Source organism: Oncorhynchus nerka, linkage group LG3 (assembly GCF_034236695.1).
Source record: "Oncorhynchus nerka isolate Pitt River linkage group LG3, Oner_Uvic_2.0, whole genome shotgun sequence".
Taxonomy (NCBI): Eukaryota; Metazoa; Chordata; class Actinopteri; order Salmoniformes; family Salmonidae; genus Oncorhynchus; species Oncorhynchus nerka.
The window spans coordinates 15,378,128-15,398,487 of NC_088398.1; the positions used below are offsets into that span (position 1 = coordinate 15,378,128).

At 44.3% G+C, this 20,360-nt stretch overlaps 1 protein-coding gene across 4 annotated transcripts in view; it reads right to left on the reverse strand.

Moving 5' to 3' along the window:
- rims2a (regulating synaptic membrane exocytosis 2a) overlaps positions 1-20,360 on the reverse strand; it is a 135,037-nt gene that overhangs the window by 24,842 nt on the left and 89,835 nt on the right. For 3 of the 4 annotated variants that reach the window (XM_065008801.1, XM_065008797.1, XM_065008793.1), the window contains one exon: positions 7,436-7,692. In XM_065008801.1, coding sequence (XP_064864873.1) covers positions 7,436-7,692 — 257 coding nt within the window. The remainder of the gene's footprint in view (positions 1-7,435; positions 7,693-20,360) is intronic. The other variant, XM_065008799.1, reaches the window with a different exon arrangement.

Here is a 20,360-nt window from a genome sequence, read left to right on the forward strand (position 1 = left end):
AGTCATTATAGCAGCAGCCGTTATAGCAGCAGCCGTTATAGCAGCAGTCGTTATAGCAGCAGCCGTTATAGCAGCAGCCGTTATAGCAGCAGTCGTTATAGCAGTGTTATAGCAGCAGCCGTTATAGCAGCAGCCGTTATAGCAGCAGTCGTTATAGCAGCAGCCGTTATAGCAGCAGCCGTTATAGCAGCAGTCGTTATAGCAGTAGCCGTTATAGCAGCAGTCGTTATAGCAGCAGTCGTTATAGCAGCAGCCGTTATAGCAGCAGTCGTTATAGCAGCAGCCGTTATAGCAGCAGCCGTTATAGCAGCAGTCGTTATAGCAGTGTTATAGCAGCAGTCGTTATAGCAGCAGCCTTTATAGCAGCAGCCGCAGTGTAGCATAGGCTACATGGGAGCAGAGATGCTCCATGCATCATCCAACACTATGTGTCTGGTCTACTCTGAGATGAATTTGGAACCAGCTCTAAAAGGAGGTGGTGTTTCTGTGTGTGGTATTTGAGAGTGTGTGTGTGTGTGTGTGTGTGTGTGTGTGTGTGTGTGTGTGTGTGTGTGTGTGTGTGTGTGTGTGTGTGTGTGTGTGTGTGTGTGCGTGCGTGTGTGTGTGTAAAGACTGCAACCCAGATTAGAAGAATATTAATCATCCTCCTCTGGACTCAATAAGCTCAACGTTCAGCTATTTTACAGCCTAGAACAGACACTTAGTCGAGGGACAGTAGAACACCATATCTACGTTACAATCTATAAGTGGTGAGGCTGGTATGTACACAATGCATTTTGGACTACATCTGTGTGTCTCTTTCTCTCTAATGCTTCTCCAAAAGAATGAAATATAAATCTCTGGCATGTCAGCTCTACCTGAACACCAACTGAACCATCAGTAAATTCAGACTGGAGAAAGGCTCTGCTACTTCCCAGACAGACTTTATCAGGACTCAGAGTGTTAACAGAACAGCACAGAGAGACAACCCAGGGAGGGCTTGGGACAATACTACTATTTGTGCTGCAAGACAATAAGGACTAGTTCAATCATACATGTATAATAGATGTCTTACAATCGGACCTGTGTGGTGAAATTATTGTAATCAAAAGGAGAGACTTAGATTTCTTCAAAACAATCAAACTTTATTATTTAATTATTGCAGTAATGGAGCTGGTCCGTAATCACCCTTGCAGGTGATCACTGAGAACTCAACCAGCTGGTTGGAGCCACAGCATTTTATAGCAAAGTCCATCCTCCTTCAGTCTACATGACAAACAACAGATGTATGGAATGGGTCACAAGGTTAAGATTTGTATGAAAGATGCTTATAATTCACAGCAGACAGTATCTGCTGTAACAACAGTCCTCATTATGTAGAGATCAGGGTCTGGCCCCCAACTCCATACTGGAGCCATCTCCCCCTGGTACCCCAGTACAGAAACATTAACTCATGCTCTGGAATGCGGTATCACTCAAAGACATCTCCTGTCAGTGTTAAATCTCCCAGAGGCCCACTTTCAGTTCACACAGACACAATAGAGTTATAAGAACCCTCTATTCTGTTGCATAAAACAACCATTTGATGCAATTTCAGCATTATAACATAATCTTGCAATGTTGCTCTCGCACATGACCTGAAGAAAGTACAATAGCAACATGCAGATGATTCTGAGACAGAATGCATATGAATCATCTCCTGAAGCAGGTTAACTGAAGTGTCGTTGAGGTCACAAGATTGCAACACAATTCTGTAACTGTAACTATCTTTATCAGCACAATGTTTGATGACAACTTGCCTAGAAAGATGCTGAGATGGTAAATATGACAGATTGGGGAAGTTTAGGACATCATGTTTATTACCCTACCTGTCCTATTTGAACACATCACATTTTATTAGTTACAATATCGGTACGTTTGAAACATTGCATAAGGCAATAGACACAGCAACACATTTTCCAATGGCTTGCAGAATTTGAGGCACTAAAGTGTGTTTTTTTCTGCTGAGGCAGATTTGATAACAGCAGTTTTGGGGGAGGAGGATGTATAGGGATTTAGAGTCTTCTCCACCGAGGCTAGAGTGTAATTACCAGACTGCTGAATGAAGTCTGAAACAATCAAACTTTACAAATCAACTCTGTGTTTCAGCTTGGTCATGAGTAACGCCACGCTGACACATACACGCACACATGCCCACATGTGTACACACACACAAGTGTATGCACACGCACACACACACACACAAGCGCACGCACACACATACAGAAAAACCTCAGCCCTATGAAGCAGCTATCACAACCAGATTAATTACACCATTATGTTCAAGCTAACAAACTTCTAGAATCCACATTGATCCCTCAACCTTATGGTAACCTTGAATTAACAGCAGAATAGCGAATAACAAGGTCAATACATTACAAGCCTGGTACAGTAAGACAGTCCCTTCAGCAGAAATATCCAAACGTCAACACGAGAACTTCACATCTGTTACACGGTGCTATTTTAAGTAAGAACAAATACCATCATCTTCGAATAAAATAATGAAAGGAACAAAGTGTGTGTGCATGTTTCTTTGCACATGACCTCTTGATGCACACTTGGGAACAACCCCTGTACGTGTCTGTCAGTCAGACTCTGTGTGGCCAACCGGCTCCAATCCCATCCACATGGCTACAGATAGAACATCTACAATAACCTCTTAAATCCATCCATCCTTTGAATGTGCCCCTTAAGTCGGCGGTCAGGGCCTCTGGGTAAATCAACAACAAAGTAGGCCAAAGAGAGAGAGAGAGACTACATTGCAGTGGCTTGCAACATGGCAGAGTCTCCATCCATTGGTTGGTTCAGAACCAGGACAAAGATTTGAGAGACGGACACACAGTCATACTCACGCTGATGCACCTAAAATCATTGAGTGAAATATTGATATGCCCTTAAGATTCAAGCTGAAGGGGGATGTGTGTGTGTGTGTGTGTGTGTGTGTGTGTGTGTGTGTGTGTGTGTGTGTATTTTGCAGCAAAATCTTGACATGGATAGGCCTGCCTGACTTGTACAAAAACATGACAATATTATATATACAGTATATATATATATAGCTATATATACAATGGGGAGAACAAGTATTTGATACACTGCCGATTTTGCAGGTTTTCCTACTTGCAAAGCATGTAAAGGTCTGTCATTTTCATCATAGGTACACTTCAACTGTGAGAGACGGAATCTGACACAAAAATCCATAAAATCACATTGTATGAATTTTAAGTAATTAATTAGCATTTTGTTGCATGACACAAGTATTTGATACATCAGAAAAGCAGAACTTAATATTTGGTACACAAAACATTTGTTTGCAATTAGAGATCATACATTTCCTGTAGTTCTTGACCAGGTTTGCAAATACTGCAGCAGGGATTTTGGCCCACTCCTCCATACAGACCTTCTACAGATCCTTCAGGTTTCAGGGCTGTCGCTGGGCAATACGGACTTTCAGCTCCCTCCAAAGATTTTCAATTGGGTTCAGGTCTGGAGACTAGCTAGGCCACTCCAGGACCTTGAGATGCTTCTTACGGAGCCACTCCTTAGTTGCCCTGGCTGTGTGTTTCGGGTCGTTGTCATGCAGGAAGACCCAGCCACGACCCATCTCCAATGCTCTTACTGAGGGAAGGAGGTTGTTGGCCAAGATCTCGCGATACATGGCCCCATCCATCCTCCCCTCAATACGGTGCAGTCGTCCTGTCCCCTTTGCAGAAAAGAATCCCAAAGAATGATGTTTCCACCTCCATGCTTCACGGTTGGGATGGTGTTCCTGGGGTTGTACTCATCCTTCTTCTTCTTCCTAACATAGCGAGTGGAGTTTAGACCAAAAAGCTCTATTTTTGTCTCATCAGACCACATGACCTTCTCCCATTCCTCCTCTGGATCATCCAGATGGTCATTGGTAAACTTCAGAAGGGGCTGGACATGTGCTGGCTTGAGCAGGGGGACCTTACGTGCGCTGCAGGATTTTAATCCATGACGGCGTAGAGTGTTACTAATGGTTATCTTTGAGACTGTGGTCCCAGCTCTCTTCAGGTCCTTGACCAGGTCCTGACGTGTAGTTCTGGGCTGATCCCTCACCTTCCTCATGATCATTGATGCCCCACCTTGCATGGAGCCCCAGACCGAGGGTGATTGACCGTCATCTTGAACTTCTTGCATTTTCGAATAATTGCGCCAACAGTTGTTGCCTTCTCACCAAGCTGCTTGCCTATTGTCCTGTAGCCCATCCCAGCCTTGTGCAGGTCTACAATTTTACCCCTGATGTCCTTACACAGCTCTCTGGTCTTGGCCATTGTGGAGAGGTTAGAGTCTGTTTGATTGAGTGTGTGGACAGGCGTCTTTTATACAGGTAACGAGTTCAAACAGGTGCAGTTAATACAGGTAATGAGTGGAGAACAGGAGGGCTTCTTAATGAAAAACTAAGGTCTGTGAGAGCCGGAATTCTTACTGATTGGGAGGTGATCAAATACTTATGTCATGCAATAAAATGCAAATGAATTAATAAAAAAATCATACAATGTGATTTTCTGGATTTTTGTTTTAAATTCTGTCCCTCACAGTTGAAGTGTACCTATGATTAAAAAAAGTACAGAGCTCTACATGCTTTATAAGTAGGAAAACCTGCAAAATCGGCAGTGTATCAAATACATGTTCTCCCCACTGTATATATATACAGTTGAAGTCGGACGTTTACATACACTTAGGTTGGACCCTGACAAATTTCTTGTTAACAAACTAGTTTTGGCAAGTTGGTTAGGACGTACTTTGTACATGACACAAGTCATTTTTCCAACAATTGTTTACAGACATATTATTTCACTTATAATTGACTGTATCACAATTCCAGTGGGTCAGAAGTTTACATACACTAAATTGACTGTGCCTTTAAACAGCTTGGAAAATTCCAGAAAATTATGTCATGGCTTTAGAAGCTTCTGATGGGCTAATTGACATCATTTGAGTCAATTGGAGGTGTACCCGTGGGTGCATTTCAAGGCCTACCTTCAAACTCAGTGCTTCGTTGCTTGACATCATAGGAAAGTCAAAAGAAATCAGCCAAGACCTCAGAAGAAAAATTGTAGACCTCCACAAGTCTGGTTCATCCTTGGGAGAAATGTTCAAATGCCTGAAGGTACCACTGTGCAAACAACAGTACGCAAGTATAAACACCATGGGACCACACAGCCGTCATACCGCTCAAGAAGGAGACTGTCTCTGTTCTGTCTCCTAGAGATGAACATACTTTGGTGAGAAAAGTGCAAATCAATCCCAGAACAACAGCAAAAGACCGTGTGAAGATGCTGGAGGAAACAGGTACAAAAGTATCTATATCCACAATAAAAACGAGTCCTATATCGACATAACCTGAAAGGCCGCTCAGCAAGGAAGAAACCACTGCTCCAGAACCTCCATAAAAAAGCCAGACTACGGTTTGCAACTGCACATAGGGATAAAGATTGTACTTTTTGGAGAAATGTCCTCTGGTCTGATGAAACAACGACCATCGTTATGTTTGGAGGAAAAAGGGGGAGACTTGCAAACCGAAGAACACCATCCCAACCAGAATGAATGATGCGCTGTGGTGCAGCCATGACAGAATGATGTGCTGTGGTGAAACCATGACAGAATGATGTGCTGTGGTGAAACCATGACAGAATGATGTGCTGTGGTGCAACCATGACAGAATGATGTGCTGTGGTGAAACCATGACAGAATGATGTGCTGTGGTGCAACCATGACAGAATGTGCTGTGGTGCAACCATGACAGAATGATGTGCTGTGGCGCAACCATGACAGAATGTGCTGTGGTGCAACCATGACAGAATGATGTGCTGTGGTGCAACCATGAAATAAGAAGGAATGACTAAAACTACAAAGAAATAAGACTGTCATGTCATGTGCCTGTCAAATCATGGGTTGGAGGGGTAAGGCAGCGCCACATGAGTAACGCACACATACACACACTCACACACACACACACACACACACACACACACACACAATCATTCCGCACCTCCCTTTACGTTCAACCCTCAGTGGACACGACTGATGAAGAATGGAGGAGTGATCATTGACCATAATCATCCCAGACCTTGGCTGCGTCCCAAATGGCACCCTACTCCCTCCATCGTGCACTACTTTTGACCTGCATATAGTGAATAGGGCGCAATTTGAGAGACAGATTTTGATGACATAAAAAGGCCATTTAAGGTGTGAACAAGTGACCTCTTGAGACAGCAGAGCGTCACCTCTCAGGACCTTGGGAATTATTGAAGCTGACCTTCCTACAGATGAACCAGACCTCAATCAGGGACAACCCGTGACCAAGACAACCCACCCATCCACCCGCCTGCCTGCCTGCAGCACTTTTTATTGTCACATTCAAGTTCCACTCTCTCGAAATAACAGAAGTCCATGTAAAAATAACCAACATTATGTTGGTGGGCTTTGCTTTGTGTGATATTAACTGAGGAACGTGTTATGAAAATAACGTATGATAATTGACATTTTCAGGTCATCTATTGGTGTAAATCACAGCAATAATGGCCTTTACCAGTCCTTTCCTTCAGGAGGAGTACATTCAATTGGCCTAGTTTTTTAATTGAGAGGCTACAACAATGTGTTACCTTCTAGCCTCACAGTGCTAGGTGGTTTGACTGTTTTCATCATTATCTCTCTCTTCCTCGCTATTGCTTTCTCTCTCTCTTTCTCTCTATCTCTCTCTCTCTTCTCTCTCTCTCTCTCTCTCTCTCTCTCTCGATCCAATGATAATCAGTTCATACTGTTCTGATACACCTATGACAAGAGGTTCTCCTTTGAGTATTCATGACAAACATTGTGACACAAATGAAATCAAATGTAAAATGTTTCTCTCCCACCGGCTGCGTCTCCACCAGTCAGTCTATGAATAGACCCAGAGTGCTACGTGATACCGAGGCCCTTAGAGTATAGAGCATCTTCAAAACGTGACTGAGAACAGAAAGAGAAAGTATGTGGCTGAAGCCTCCTCTCTGCCTCGTGAAACATCACGTACACATCATTAACAATCCATTGCAATGGTCTGCATGGTGTTTTCTTGTACAGCCTTGTTCCTGCAAAGAACAATAATCATAACAAAGGGGTTCAGGAAAGGAAGGAAAATGTCTCGACAGTAGGATTGTCATCGTCTAGGAGGAAGAGAGAAGTGACGAGGATAAAACACATTCATGCCATCCTAGACATCCTTCTAGCTCTGGATCCAGAACTCCTGCAGACAGAAAGATATGCAAACTGGAGGAAAAGGAAAGAACTGAGGTATCACATGACATTCATGGAAAGAGAGAGGGGCAGAAAGACATGATACACAGACAGTGTCATAGTACAGTAGATCAGAGAAGGACAGAGGCATATATATCCCAAGTGACTCAGGCACGCCTACCTGTTTGGCTGAGCTGAGAGGTACTCCTGCTTTTCCGCGAGAGGCCAACCACTGCCGCCATTTTGGCACCAATACTGGAGCGTCTCTTCTTGTCCCCGTCCCCGTCCCCGCCTACCATGCCCACGCCCGTGTCCGATTGGCTGCCGTCCGTCTTCTCCAGGTTGCACATGTCTCCACCGATGCTTGTGCTCTTGGTCATGTTCATACTCCCTGACGACGTGCCCAACTGCCTGTTTTTCATTTTGGACGTAAAGTCACTGTCAGCCACGCACCACCATTACAGGGGCAGGCCAGGACAGACAGGATAGAGGAGAGGGGGAGGAGAGGAAGAGGAGGTAGAGGACAGGAGGTAGGAGAGGAAGAGAAGAGGCAGAGGAGACAGGGGTGGAGACAGAGGAGGAGAGAAGAGGAGACAGAGGAGACAGGGGAGATGAGAAAACGAGACCGGGGAGGAGACAGGGGACGAGAGGAGACAAGGACAGGATTCAGCTACAGTAGTCTTAGGGCATAGGTTTAGAGACAGGGCTCAAGGTCCTCTGGCTAAACTTCCCACAGATGGGTCATGCACTGGATGGGTAGCTGGTTGATTGATACATTAACATGGCTGCTTTACTGATTTTGTGATCATTGTCAAATGAGTACATATACAAAACAGTCAAAAATGAAAAGTGAATTCAACTAACATGCAGAGAGGTACAGTAAAAGCCTGTGACACCTTGTTCCTCCTTCAACCATCTAAAATGAAACAGTCATATTGTTTGAACAACAAAATATCCTTCACCTTTTTAAGAAATAAGACATCTTAATTCTAAAGCTCTAAATTCTGGTCTTTCTACTTTTTATCCCCGGCTTCAGATGAGCTATTCATTCTGACTGGCCATCTGTTCTTATTTATTCTCCTCGAGATTCAATTGATCAAAGAAAAGATGTGAAGTTTGACCCTGATTCATGAGCACGCTTACAATACGGGTGGGAAATTATTCCAAAAAATGCATGTCCTTTGTCTGCTTGAAAGGAAATAGGTGTCGAAATGAAGGTCTCATTTTGTCTCGCAGTCCTGGGTTTAAAGTATGAGAGACGAATGATATCCTGTACCATGGGTTTTAAGTCGTAATGACTATAAATTAGTATAAAGACGTGGTAAAGAGCCGCCCGAGGACAGGAGCCGTCTAAAACTGCGGCTGACCTATAACGCTCAATTGTCTCATCCAGACGATTTTAAGAAGAGTCAATAGGATCAAAAATCTATGCTCTTTGACAATTGCTTCTTCAGTTATTTCAATTAGGCTCCTCTCCTCCTCTCACATCTGTGGTGTTTAGTTCTCTATTCAGTAGGAATCTGTTCCATAGGCTACTTCCCGTACTTGCTCTGAAGGTGATTATATAGGGCTCATGTATCCTCACTCAGTGAAGGGATGTTTCTGCTTCTGTATGAACTGAACACGTCCACTGGGTTCGTCCTAATCGCCTGTAGATACTGAACTGAACACGTCCACTGGGTTCGTCCTAATCGCCTGTAGATACTGAACTGAACACGTCCACTGGGTTCGTCCTAATCGCCTGTAGATACTGAACTGAACACGTCCACTGGGTTCGTCCTAATCGCCTGTAGATACTGAACTGAACACGTCCACTGGGTTCGTCCTAATCGCCTGTAGATACTGAACTGAACACGTCCACTGGGTTCGTCCTAATCGCCTGTAGATACTGAACTGAACACGTCCACTGGGTTCGTCCTAATCGCCTGTAGATACTGAACTGAACACGTCCACTGGGTTCGTCCTAATCGCCTGTAGATACTGAACTGAACACGTCCACTGGGTTCGTCCTAATCGCCTGTAGATACTGAACTGAACACGTCCACTGGGTTCGTCCTAATCGCCTGTAGATACTGAACTGAACACGTCCACTGGGTTCGTCCTAATCGCCTGTAGATACTGAACTGAACACGTCCACTGGGTTCGTCCTAATCGCCTGTAGATACTGAACTGAACACGTCCACTGGGTTCGTCCTAATCGCCTGTAGATACTGAACTGAACACGTCCACTGGGTTCGTCCTAATCGCCTGTAGATACTGAACTGAACACGTCCACTGGGTTCGTCCTAATCGCCTGTAGATACTGAACTGAACACGTCCACTGGGTTCGTCCTAATCGCCTGTAGATACTGAACTGAACACGTCCACTGGGTTCGTCCTAATCGCCTGTAGATACTGAACTGAACACGTCCACTGGGTTCGTCCTAATCGCCTGTAGATACTGAACTGAACACGTCCACTGGGTTCGTCCTAATCGCCTGTAGATACTGAACTGAAAGAGGCACAGTGAATACTGTACATCTAAATGATTCTTTTATCCTCCTATCATATAGCCCACATTGGTTATTTACAAAAAATAATATATAATACATGCTACAATTCACTAACTATGGATTACTCTGTTTAACTATGAGTTTCTATCAGCCAGCACTACACATGTAAGACTTAAAGCTCCTCAGAAATCAATCAGCCAATAAGCTCACTGTATTAGCTCAGTGTTCTGAGGGAGAGAGGATATGCAAGTGAGAAGTAAGCGATCCCCGTCTCTGCACACTCATTAGTTTATTAAGAGCACTGGAGAGAGAGAGAGAGAGAGAGAGAGAGAGAGAGAGAGAGATAGAGAGAGAGAGATGGGTTGAACTATTTGCACATCATTACAACACTGTATACTGACAAAATATGACATTTGAAATGTATTTTGGAACTTTTGTAAGTGTAATCTTTACTTTTGTTTGTTATCTATTTCATTGTCTTTGGCAATGTAAACATGTGTTTCCCATGTCAATAAAGCACCTTAAATTGAAATTGAAATTGAATTGAGAGAGAGAGAGAGAGAGAGAGAGAGAGAGAGAGAGAGAGAGAGAGAGACAGAGAGACAGAGAGAGACAATGAGAGAGAATGGGAGAGAGAGAACAGAGTGAAAGGAGAGAGATAGGGAGAAAGGAGAGAGAGGGAGAAAAGAGAGAGAGAGGGAGAAAGGAGAGAGAGACAGAGAGAGAGACAACACAAGAGAGAGAACGAGAAAGAGAGAGAGAGAGAGAGGGACAGAGAGACAACAAAAGAGAGAGAACCAGAGAGAGAGAAAGGAGAGAGAGAGAAAGTAGAGAGGGAGAAAGTAGAGAGAGAAAAGAGAGAGAGGGAGAAAAGAGAGAGATAGGGAGAAAGGAGAGAGAGAGGGAGAAAATAGAGAGAGGGGAGAAAGGAGAGAGATGGAGAAAGGAGAGAGTTTGGGAGAAAAGAGAGAGAGAGAAATGAGAGAGAGTGGGAGAAAAGAGAGAGAGAGATGGAGAAAAGAGAGAGAAATAGTGAGAAAGGAGAAAGAGGGAAAAAGAGAGAGGGAGAAAGGAGAGGGAGAAAGGAGAGGGATAAAGGAGAGCGAGGGGGAGAAAAGGAGAGAGGGAGAATGAGAGAGAGAGAAAGGAGAGAGAGACAGAGAGAGACACAGAAAGAGAGACAACAAAAGAGAGAGAACGAGAGAGAGAAAGGAGAGAGAAAGTAGAGAGGGAGGAAGGACAGAGAGACCTTGCTAATAGACTCATTAGGTGAGTTGGTGCTCTCCTCTGGCAGGGAGGTCAGCCAGGTGATCTCTTGGCAGGTGGCCCTGTTCTGTCTGACCTCAGGTGGCACACACAGTCATTAGAAGGGCCAGTGTGACATAGATGACGGAGTTAGAGGTGTCATGTACAGAGATAATTTTTCCTCTCTCCACCTCTCATCTCCATGATCATCTCTGAGAGGTTAGAAGGTCAGAATGGAACTCTGTGAAACACACTGATCTTCAAAAGGTTGATTGTCTGTTTAAAGCATTTCACAATATACAGTTGAAGTCGGACGTTTACATACACTTAGGTTGGAATCATTAAAACTCATTTTTCAACCACTCCACAGATCTCTTGTTAATAAGCTATAGATTTGGCAAGTCGGTTAGGACATCTACTTTGTGCATGACACAAGTCATTTTTCCAACAATTGTTTACAGACAGATTATTTCACTTATAATTCACTGCATCACAATTCCAGTGGGTCAGAAGTTTACATACACTAAATTGACTGTGCCTGAAGGTACCACGTTCATCTGTACAAACAATAGTATGCAAGTATAAACACCATGAGACCACACAGCTGTCATACCGCTCAGGAAGGAGACGAACGTACTTTGGTGCGAAAAGTGCAAATCAATCCCAGAACAACAGCAAAGGACCTTGTGAAGATGCTGGAGGAAACGAGTACAAAAGTATCTATATCCACAGTAAAACGAGTACTATATCGACATAACCTGAAAGGACGCTCAGCAAGGAAGAAGCCACTGCTCCAAAACTGCCATAAAAAAGACAGACTACGGTTTGCAACTGCACATGGGGACAAAGATGGTACTTTTTGGAGAAATGTCCTCTGGACTGATGAAACCAAAATAAAACTGTTTGGCCATAATGACCATCGTTATGTTTGGAGGAAAAAGGGGGAGGCTTGCAAGCCGAAGAACACCATCCCAACCGTGAAGCACGGGGGTGGCAGCATCATGTTGTGGGGTTGCTTTGCTGCAGGAGGGACTGGTGCACTTCACAAAATAGATGGCTTCATGAGGAGGAAAATGATGTGGATATATTGAAGCAACATCTCAAGACATCAGTCAGGAAGTTAATGGGTCTTCCAAATGGGCAATGACCCCAAGCATACTTCCAAAGTTGTGGAAAATGGCTTAAGGACAACAAAGTCAAGTTATTGGAGTGGCCATCACAATGCCCTGACCTCAATCCTATAGAAAATTTGTGCCCAGGACTGAGAAAGCGTGTGTGAGCAAGGAGGTCTCCAAACTTGACTCCGCTACACCAGCTCTGTCAGGAGGAATGGGCCAAAATTCACCCAACTTATTGTGGGAAGCTTGTGGAAGGCTACCCAGAACATTTGACCCAAGTTAAACAATTTAAAGGCAATGCTACCAAATACTAATTGAGTGTATGTAAACTTCTGAGCCACTAGGAATGTGATGAAAGAAATAAAAGCTGAAATAAATCATTTAGGATTAAATGTCAGGAATTGTGAACTACTGAGTTTAAATGTATTTGGCTAAGGTGTGTGTAAACTTCTGACTTCAAATGTAACTGCTGTTATGATACTGACAAAGTACACCATGATACTACTTCTGGAAAGTTCTCAGGCCTAACCCGCATTCATCTCAGTCTGAATGCAGTACAGTGCCAGCAAAACGTTTTCTATTGAGCTCAGTGGATGCATGTGGCCAGTCAGAGAGGAGGTGAATGAGATCTCGCCTACACTATTCTCTCTCCACTTCTGATGACTGAGCATTTATCCAAGCTTCCTAGGCTGTCAGCTCCTCTCTGAATTTGTATTATTCATTAGTTTGCCAACAGGTGAATGTAGGAGTTACCTGTTGCAATAGAATACTAATTGTAACTAGTTAAAAACATATCAGAGGAAAATCTTCTCTTCAAAATTAAAATCTGGAATGCTCTATTGGAATCCAGCCTTGTTTAACTTTGCCACCCTGTGTTGTTTTGCATGGTCATGGTTGGCACTGCCTAAAGTCTCACTAGAGGAGGGTAAGGGTTGTTAAGTAGCTCAGATGGAAATTACAAGCACACCTCATAAAGCCCATTGTTTATGATAGTAAGTGGTGTTAGTGAGAGCTGCTCTGTCGTGGATTACATAGAGGATTAGTCTCCAATAAAGCACCTCGGAACCCTTGAAGAAGTGACTTCAAGGGCAACAAACGCAGTGGGTTTTAATTGGCGCATTTTCACATGTGCTTTTTATCTCCACTATGGTGGTGTTGTTTAATCTACTGACACAAAATGACAACAGTGAAGTTGTGGGCTGCACTTATACATAGTCAAATATTAATGTGAGATCAATATGATTCCTAAGCAGCATTTCTATTGCCTGGCTTCATCCTACATGCCAGACAGACAGAGGCTATACATGGCTGCAGTTTATCTGTCCTCAGTTCAGGGGATGGTCTATGAGAGCTATAGCTTGCCTCAAAAATATACCAAAATCTCCCATCTAATGTTATGGATGTCCTTCTACCACTCCTCCTCTTCCTCCCCCTCTCCCTCCCCCCACTCCTCTCCCACCCCCACATCCTCCTCCTCCTTAGCTCATGGCTGAGTCTTGTGTCAGGGCCTGTCCACAGTGCTAGGCAGCTTGGAACACTGAGCCTCTCCAGAGACTGGAGGGACTGGTTTCAACCCCAGCTAACTGAACAAACCAACACTGTGTTCCTTCCTTGTCATGCAGATTGTTGCTGTGTCTTTCATTTTCATCTAGGCCAAGATGTTCCCTCAGCTAAAACAAGAGCTGCACAAGTATTTCTGTGTGTTCACGGGCCAACAGGATTTAGTCTGGTTGGCTCCTATTCGAGGCACTGAGCAGCATTTTACTGCATGTTCAATGTAGGTCTGTTCTTAGGTAAAAATAGCACAACCTCTGCACATTTTTGATTTAGACGAAAATACTTTAACAAAAGCATGAAAATGCTTGAACTGAAGTTTAACCATATTATTTAAAGGATCATTTTTTTCTCAAAACAGCTTTTAAAATGATTAATACTAATTCAAGATAACTGTAAATAACTTCAGTCACTGAACTGAAAGTGACTGACAGGCACCTTGACAACCGGTTGATGAATGATGGATGTCAGATATGGTCATCTCAGGAAAGACAAATCTTGTCTTTCTCCCCTCTCCCCTCCTGAGCAGCCTCTACTGTGGGATCTAGATACTCTTGCAGAAAGACTGGCGCTAAAACTGAGGTGATGCAGAAATAATTGGTTTCTATGGAAACCGTGCTCCAGGTCAGAGCGTTTGTGTGCGTCCTCCTCTCCTCCTATCTACATGAGCCACAGACACAGATAGACGGCTGAGTCTCAGCGTTGAGTGACTGAGGTGTTCAGAGAGGCTTATGGGGAATAAGAACAGGGTATACTGAGATGTGCTTTGTTTCATCATTTCTCTGTACAGCTTCCCTTGAGTTTAAGTGTACAGTTGTTTATCCATCTTCGAGGGGGTGCAACTCTAACTTATTGTTAAAGACAGATTTGTCCTTCAATGTATTAGTCTTTACTTTAACTCACAAGAATGAGCAGTTACCAAGGTAACAATAATGGATTAAATGGAGAAGAAGGAGGTGTGTGTATTTAAATGTACTGATGGAAAGCTCCTAACTTCCTGGACACCCCTGGCAACCGTTTAGTCCCCTTAGCTTAGTTCACTTCCTGGACACCCCTGGCAACCGTTTAGTCCCCTTAGCTTAGTTCACTTCCTGGACACCCCTGGCAACCGTCTAGTCCCCTTAGCTTAGTTCACTTCCTGGACACCCCTGGCAACCGTTTAGTCCCCTTAGCTTAGTTCACTTCCTGGACACCCCTGGCAACCGTCTAGTCCCCTTAGCTTAGTTCACTTCCTGGACACCCCTGGCAACCGTCTAGTCCCCTTAGCTTAGTTCACTTCCTGGACACCCCTGGCAACTGTCTAGTCCCCTTAGCTTAGTTCAGGTGTGTCTCTGTGTGTTTGTGTGTGCATGCATTGGTGCAAAGCGCATCACAAAAGAGCTTGTGTTGTATTATACACTTTACAATAAACCTCCATTTATGTATCTCTTTTGTCATGTGATTACATGCGTGTGGTAAAAAGGTTCTCTTTATCTCCTTGCTGCAAATCATCAACTGAACTGAGAGGAGACATGTAACACTGATCTTGAGATTGGATTGTGAAGACTATGAACATAATAACCGTTTCCCAGCACAAAACCCTCCAAGCTTACCGATCACTGTACCCGTATCCCCGTATCCCCGTATCCCCACTTCATCTCCATATTGTTTTTTTGCTCTTTTGCACCCAGTATCTCTACTTGCACATCATCATCTGCACATCTATCACTCCAGTGTTAATGTTGTAATTATCTCGCCTCTATTTATTGCCTTACCTCCCTAACCTTACTACGTTTGCACACACTGTATAAAGATTTTCTATTGTGTTATTGACTGTACATTTGTTTATCCCATGTGTAACTCTGTGTTGTTTTTGTCACATTGCTTTGCTTTATCTTGGCCAGGTTGCAGTTGTAAATGAGAACTTGTTCTCAACTGGTCTACCTAGTTAAGTAAAGGTATAAAAAATAAAAAATAAAAATAAATAAAAAATGAAAAACTGAGAATGATGCCTGTATTGTATGTCCCTGAGCAATCGATGGCCACTGTAGCTATTCACTATCCTTATTGAGTTATTGAAGAGGTTTGGGTTTCTATACAATGCCCTTGTATTGCCAAATGTGAACATAATTCATTCTATTAGAAAACTGTCCATGTAGTACTCTAGTTAGCCTTGTTCATCTCACCTCTTATTTATCACATTGTTAAGCCAATCGAGCGGAAAAGCCACTCAAATAGTGTCTGTCTGTCTGTCTGTCTGTCTGTCTGTCTGTCTGTCTGTCTGTCTCTGTCTGTCTGTGCTCCTCTCTGTCGGTCTGTCTGTCTGTCTGTCTGTCTGCTCCTCTCTGTCTGTCTGTCTGTCTGTCTGTCTGTCTGTCTGTCTGTCTGTCTGTCTGTCTGTCTGTCTGTCTGTGCTCCTCTCTGTCTGTCTGTCTGTGCTCCTCTCTGTCTGTCTGTCTGTGCTCCTCTGTCTGTCTGTCTGTCTGTCTGTCTGTCTGTCTGTCTGTCTGTCTGTCTGTCTGTCTGTGCTCCTCTCTGTCTGTCTGTCTGTGCTCCTCTCTGTCTGTCTGTGCTGTGCTCTGTCTCTCTGTCTGTCTGTCTGTCTCTCTGTCTGTCTGTCTGTGTTCCTCTCTGTCTCTCTATCTGTCTGTCTGTGCTCCTCTCTGTCTCTCTGTCTATCTGTCTGTCTGTCTGTGCTCCTCTCTGTCTCTGTCTGTCTATCTGTCTGTCTGTCTGTGCTCCTCTCTGTCTGTCTGTCTGTCTGTCTGTCTGTCTGTGCTGTCTCTCTGTCTCTCTGTCTGTGCTCCTCTCTGTCTCTCTGTCTGTGCTCCTCTCTGTCTCTCTGTCTCTCTCTCTGTCTGTCTGTGCTCCTCTCTGTCTCTCTATCTGTCTGTCTGTGCTCCTCTCTGTCTCTCTCTCTGTCTGTCTATCTGTCTGTCTGTCTGTGCTCCTCTCTGTCTGTCTGTCTGTCTGTCTGTCTGTCTGTCTGTCTGTCTGTCTGTCTGTCTGTCTGTCTGTCTGTCTGTCTGTCTGTCTGTCTGTCTGTCTGTGCTCCTCTCTGTCTCTCTGTCTGTGATCCTCTCTGTCTCTCTGTCTGTGCTCCTCTCTGTCTCTCTGTCTCTCTGTCTCTCTCTCTGTCTGTCTGTGCTCCTCTCTGTCTCTCTATCTGTCTGTCTGTGCTCCTCTCTGTCTCTCTCTATCTGTCTGTCTGTCTGTGCTCCTCTCTGTCTGTCTGTGCTCCTCTCTGTCTCTCTATCTGTCTGTCTGTGCTCCTCTCTGTCTCTCTGTCTCTCTCTCTGTCTGTCTGTGCTCCTCTCCGTCTCTCTCTCTGTCTGTCTGTCTGTCTGTCTGTCTGTGCTCCTCTCTGTCTCTCCATCTGTCTGTCTGGGATTATCTCTTGTATTGTGTAACAGAACTGTTCAGCGTCCCTGTTAAGATCTTCATAATAAGGCTGGTTGAAAGCATTACCTTGGAGCACACAATAACGGAGTAAATGAAAGGTACACAGCAGCATGAGGAAAAACACTTCATCATCTGAACACTGTGCTCTCCAGCTCTCCATCCATCTGCTTTTCATTCACAAGGAGACTCCTTATCCAGTCCATGCTCTCTGTCTTTTCATTTACAAAGAGACTCCTTATCCAGTCCATGCTCTCTGTCTTTTCATTTACAAAGAGACTCCTTATCCAGTCCATGCTCTCTTTGTCTTTTCATTTACAAAGAGACTCATTATCCAGTCCATGCTCTCTTTGTCTTTTCATTTACAAAGAGACTCATTATCCAGTCCATGCTCTCTGTCTTTTCATTTACAAAGAGACTCATTATCCAGTCCATGCTCTCTGTCTTTTCATTTACAAAGAGACTCATTATCCAGTCCATGCTCTCTGTCTTTTCATTTACAAAGAGACTCCTTATCCAGTCCATGCTCTCTTTGTCTTTTCATTTACAAAGAGACTCATTATCCAGTCCATGCTCTCTGTCTTTTCATTTACAAAGAGACTCATTATCCAGTCCATGCTCTCTGTCTTTTCATTTACAAAGAGACTCATTATCCAGTCCATGCTCTCTGTCTTTTCATTTACAAAGAGACTCATTATCCAGTCCATGCTCTCTGTCTTTTCATTTACAAAGAGACTCATTATCCAGTCCATGCTCTCTGATGCTGTGTCACTGAAGTACTAGTTTGAAGGGGCAACACAGGCTTTTACTGTACCTCTACCCAGAACATTACTATTACAATCAACCTCACAGGTTTTCAGTGATCGTACGAGGTACTGCACAGACATTCAAAGTGATTACAAAGAGAGCAGCTGAAAGCATTTAACAGCCAGGGTTGAAGAGAGTTGAAGAAAGTTGAAGAGAGTTGTAGTTGAAGGCCAGAGGACAACAGTAGTTGTGGACTGGGTTATGGGGTCAGGGGGTCAGGGTCAGCTGGGTTTACAAGCACATAGAGCCAGCCAGCCACAGGCAAGGAAAAGGACATCATACTGACCAAACACTGAGAGGTACAGACAAACAAGTGATTTAGCAACTGACTGACTACAGCCTAGTGTACCATAACTTTGTGTGTGTGTGTGTGTGTGTGTGTCCACATCGGTAGCACTTTACTTAATAAGATCTGAGCATTTAGCTCAACTAAAAATAGAGTCTGTTTGCAAGAACCTCTTAGTTCCTGCTGTGAATGCAATGTAACACTGATTACATCTTATTAGACAGCTAAACTAATCTGTTAGCCTACTGCTGAGAAGAACTCACAGGGTTCCAAATCTATTTGTTCTAATCTTGACATATTTTAACAGCCTCTGTTATGAGGACTATCCTCCCGGTTGAAACAAAACAACTGTCATGTCTGTAATATAAAAGTATCATGTAAAACATTATGGGAACACGATAACTGGCATTCCATATAAATAATAACATAAATAATGGATTGATGTAAGATTCATGTTAGATTAAGGGATTGAGGTTTGTTTGAGGTCAGGTTTGACCTGTGGTTGGATTGAGGTTAGATTGAGGTCAGGTTAGGTTTGACCTGTGGTTGGATCCACTTCCGGCGCCGACAGAGATGGCCGCCTCGCTTCGCGTTCCTAGGAAACTATGCAGTTTTTTGTTATTTTACGTGTTATTTCTTACATTTGTACCCCAGGTCATCTTAGGTTTCATTACATACAGTCGAGAAGAACTACTGAATATAAGATCAGCGTCAACTCACCATCAGTACGACCAAGAATATGTTTTCCGCGACGCGGATCCTGTGTTCTGCCTTACAAACAGGACAACGGAATGGATCGCATGCAGCGACCCAAGGAAACGACTCCGAAAAAGAGGGAAACGTAGCGGTCTTCTGGTCAGACTCAGGACAAGGGTACATCGCGCACCACTCCCCAGCATTCTTCTTGCCAATGTCCAGTCTCTTGACAACAAGGTTGATGAAATCCGAGCAAGGGTAGCATTCCAGAGGGATATCAGAGACTGCAACGTTCTCTGCTTCACGGAAACATGGCTCACTGGAAAGACGCTATCCGGGGCGGTGCAGCCAACGGGTTTCTCCACGCATCGCGCCGACAGAAACAAACATCTTTCTGGTAAGAAGAGTGGCGGGGGCGTATGCCTCATGACTAACGAGACATGGTGTGATGAAGGAAACATACAGGAACTCAAATCCTTCTGTTCACCTGATTTAGAATTCCTCACAATCAAATGTAGACCGCATTATCTTCCAAGAGAATTCTCTTCGATTATAATCACAGCCGTATATATCCCCCCCCAAGCAGACACATCGATGGCTCTGAACGAACTTTATTTAACTCTTTGCAAACTGGAAACCATTTATCCGGAGGCTGCATTCATTGTAGCTGGGGATTTTAACAAAGCTAATCTGAAAACAAGACTCCCTAAATTACATTTACATTTACATTTAAGTCATTTAGCAAACGCTCTTATCCAGAGCGACTTACAAATTGGTGCATTCACCTTATGACATCCAGTGGAGCAGCCACTTCACAATAGTGCATCTAAATCTTTTAAGGGGGTGAGAAGGATTACTTTATCCTATCCTAGGTATTCCTTAAAGAGGTGGGGTTTCAGGTGTCTCCGGAAGGTGGTGATTGACTCCGCTGTCCTGGCGTCGTGAGGGAGTTTGTTCCACCATTGGGGGCCAGAGCAGCGAACAGTTTTGACTGGGCTGAGCGGGAACTGTACTTCCTCAGTGGTAGGGAGGCGAGCAGGCCAGAGGTGGATGAACGCAGTGCCCTTGTTTGGGTGTAGGGCCTGATCAGAGCCTGGAGGTACTGAGGTGCCGTTCCCCTCACAGCTCCGTGGCAAGCACCATGGTCTTGTAGCGGATGCGAGCTTCAACTGGAAGCCAGTGGAGAGAGCGGAGGAGCGGGGTGACGTGAGAGAACTTGGGAAGGTTGAACACCAGACGGGCTGCGGCGTTCTGGATGAGTTGTAGGGGTTTAATGGCACAGGCAGGGAGCCCAGCCAACAGCAAGTTGCAGTAATCCAGACGGGAGATGACAAGTGCCTGGATTAGGACCTGCGCCGCTTCCTGTGTGAGGCAGGGTCGTACTCTGCGGATGTTGTAGAGCATGAACCTACAGGAACGGGCCACCGCCTTGATGTTAGTTGAGAACGACAGGGTGTTGTCCAGGATCACGCCAAGGTTCTTAGCGCTCTGGGAGGAGGACACAGTGGAGTTGTCAACCGTGATGGCGAG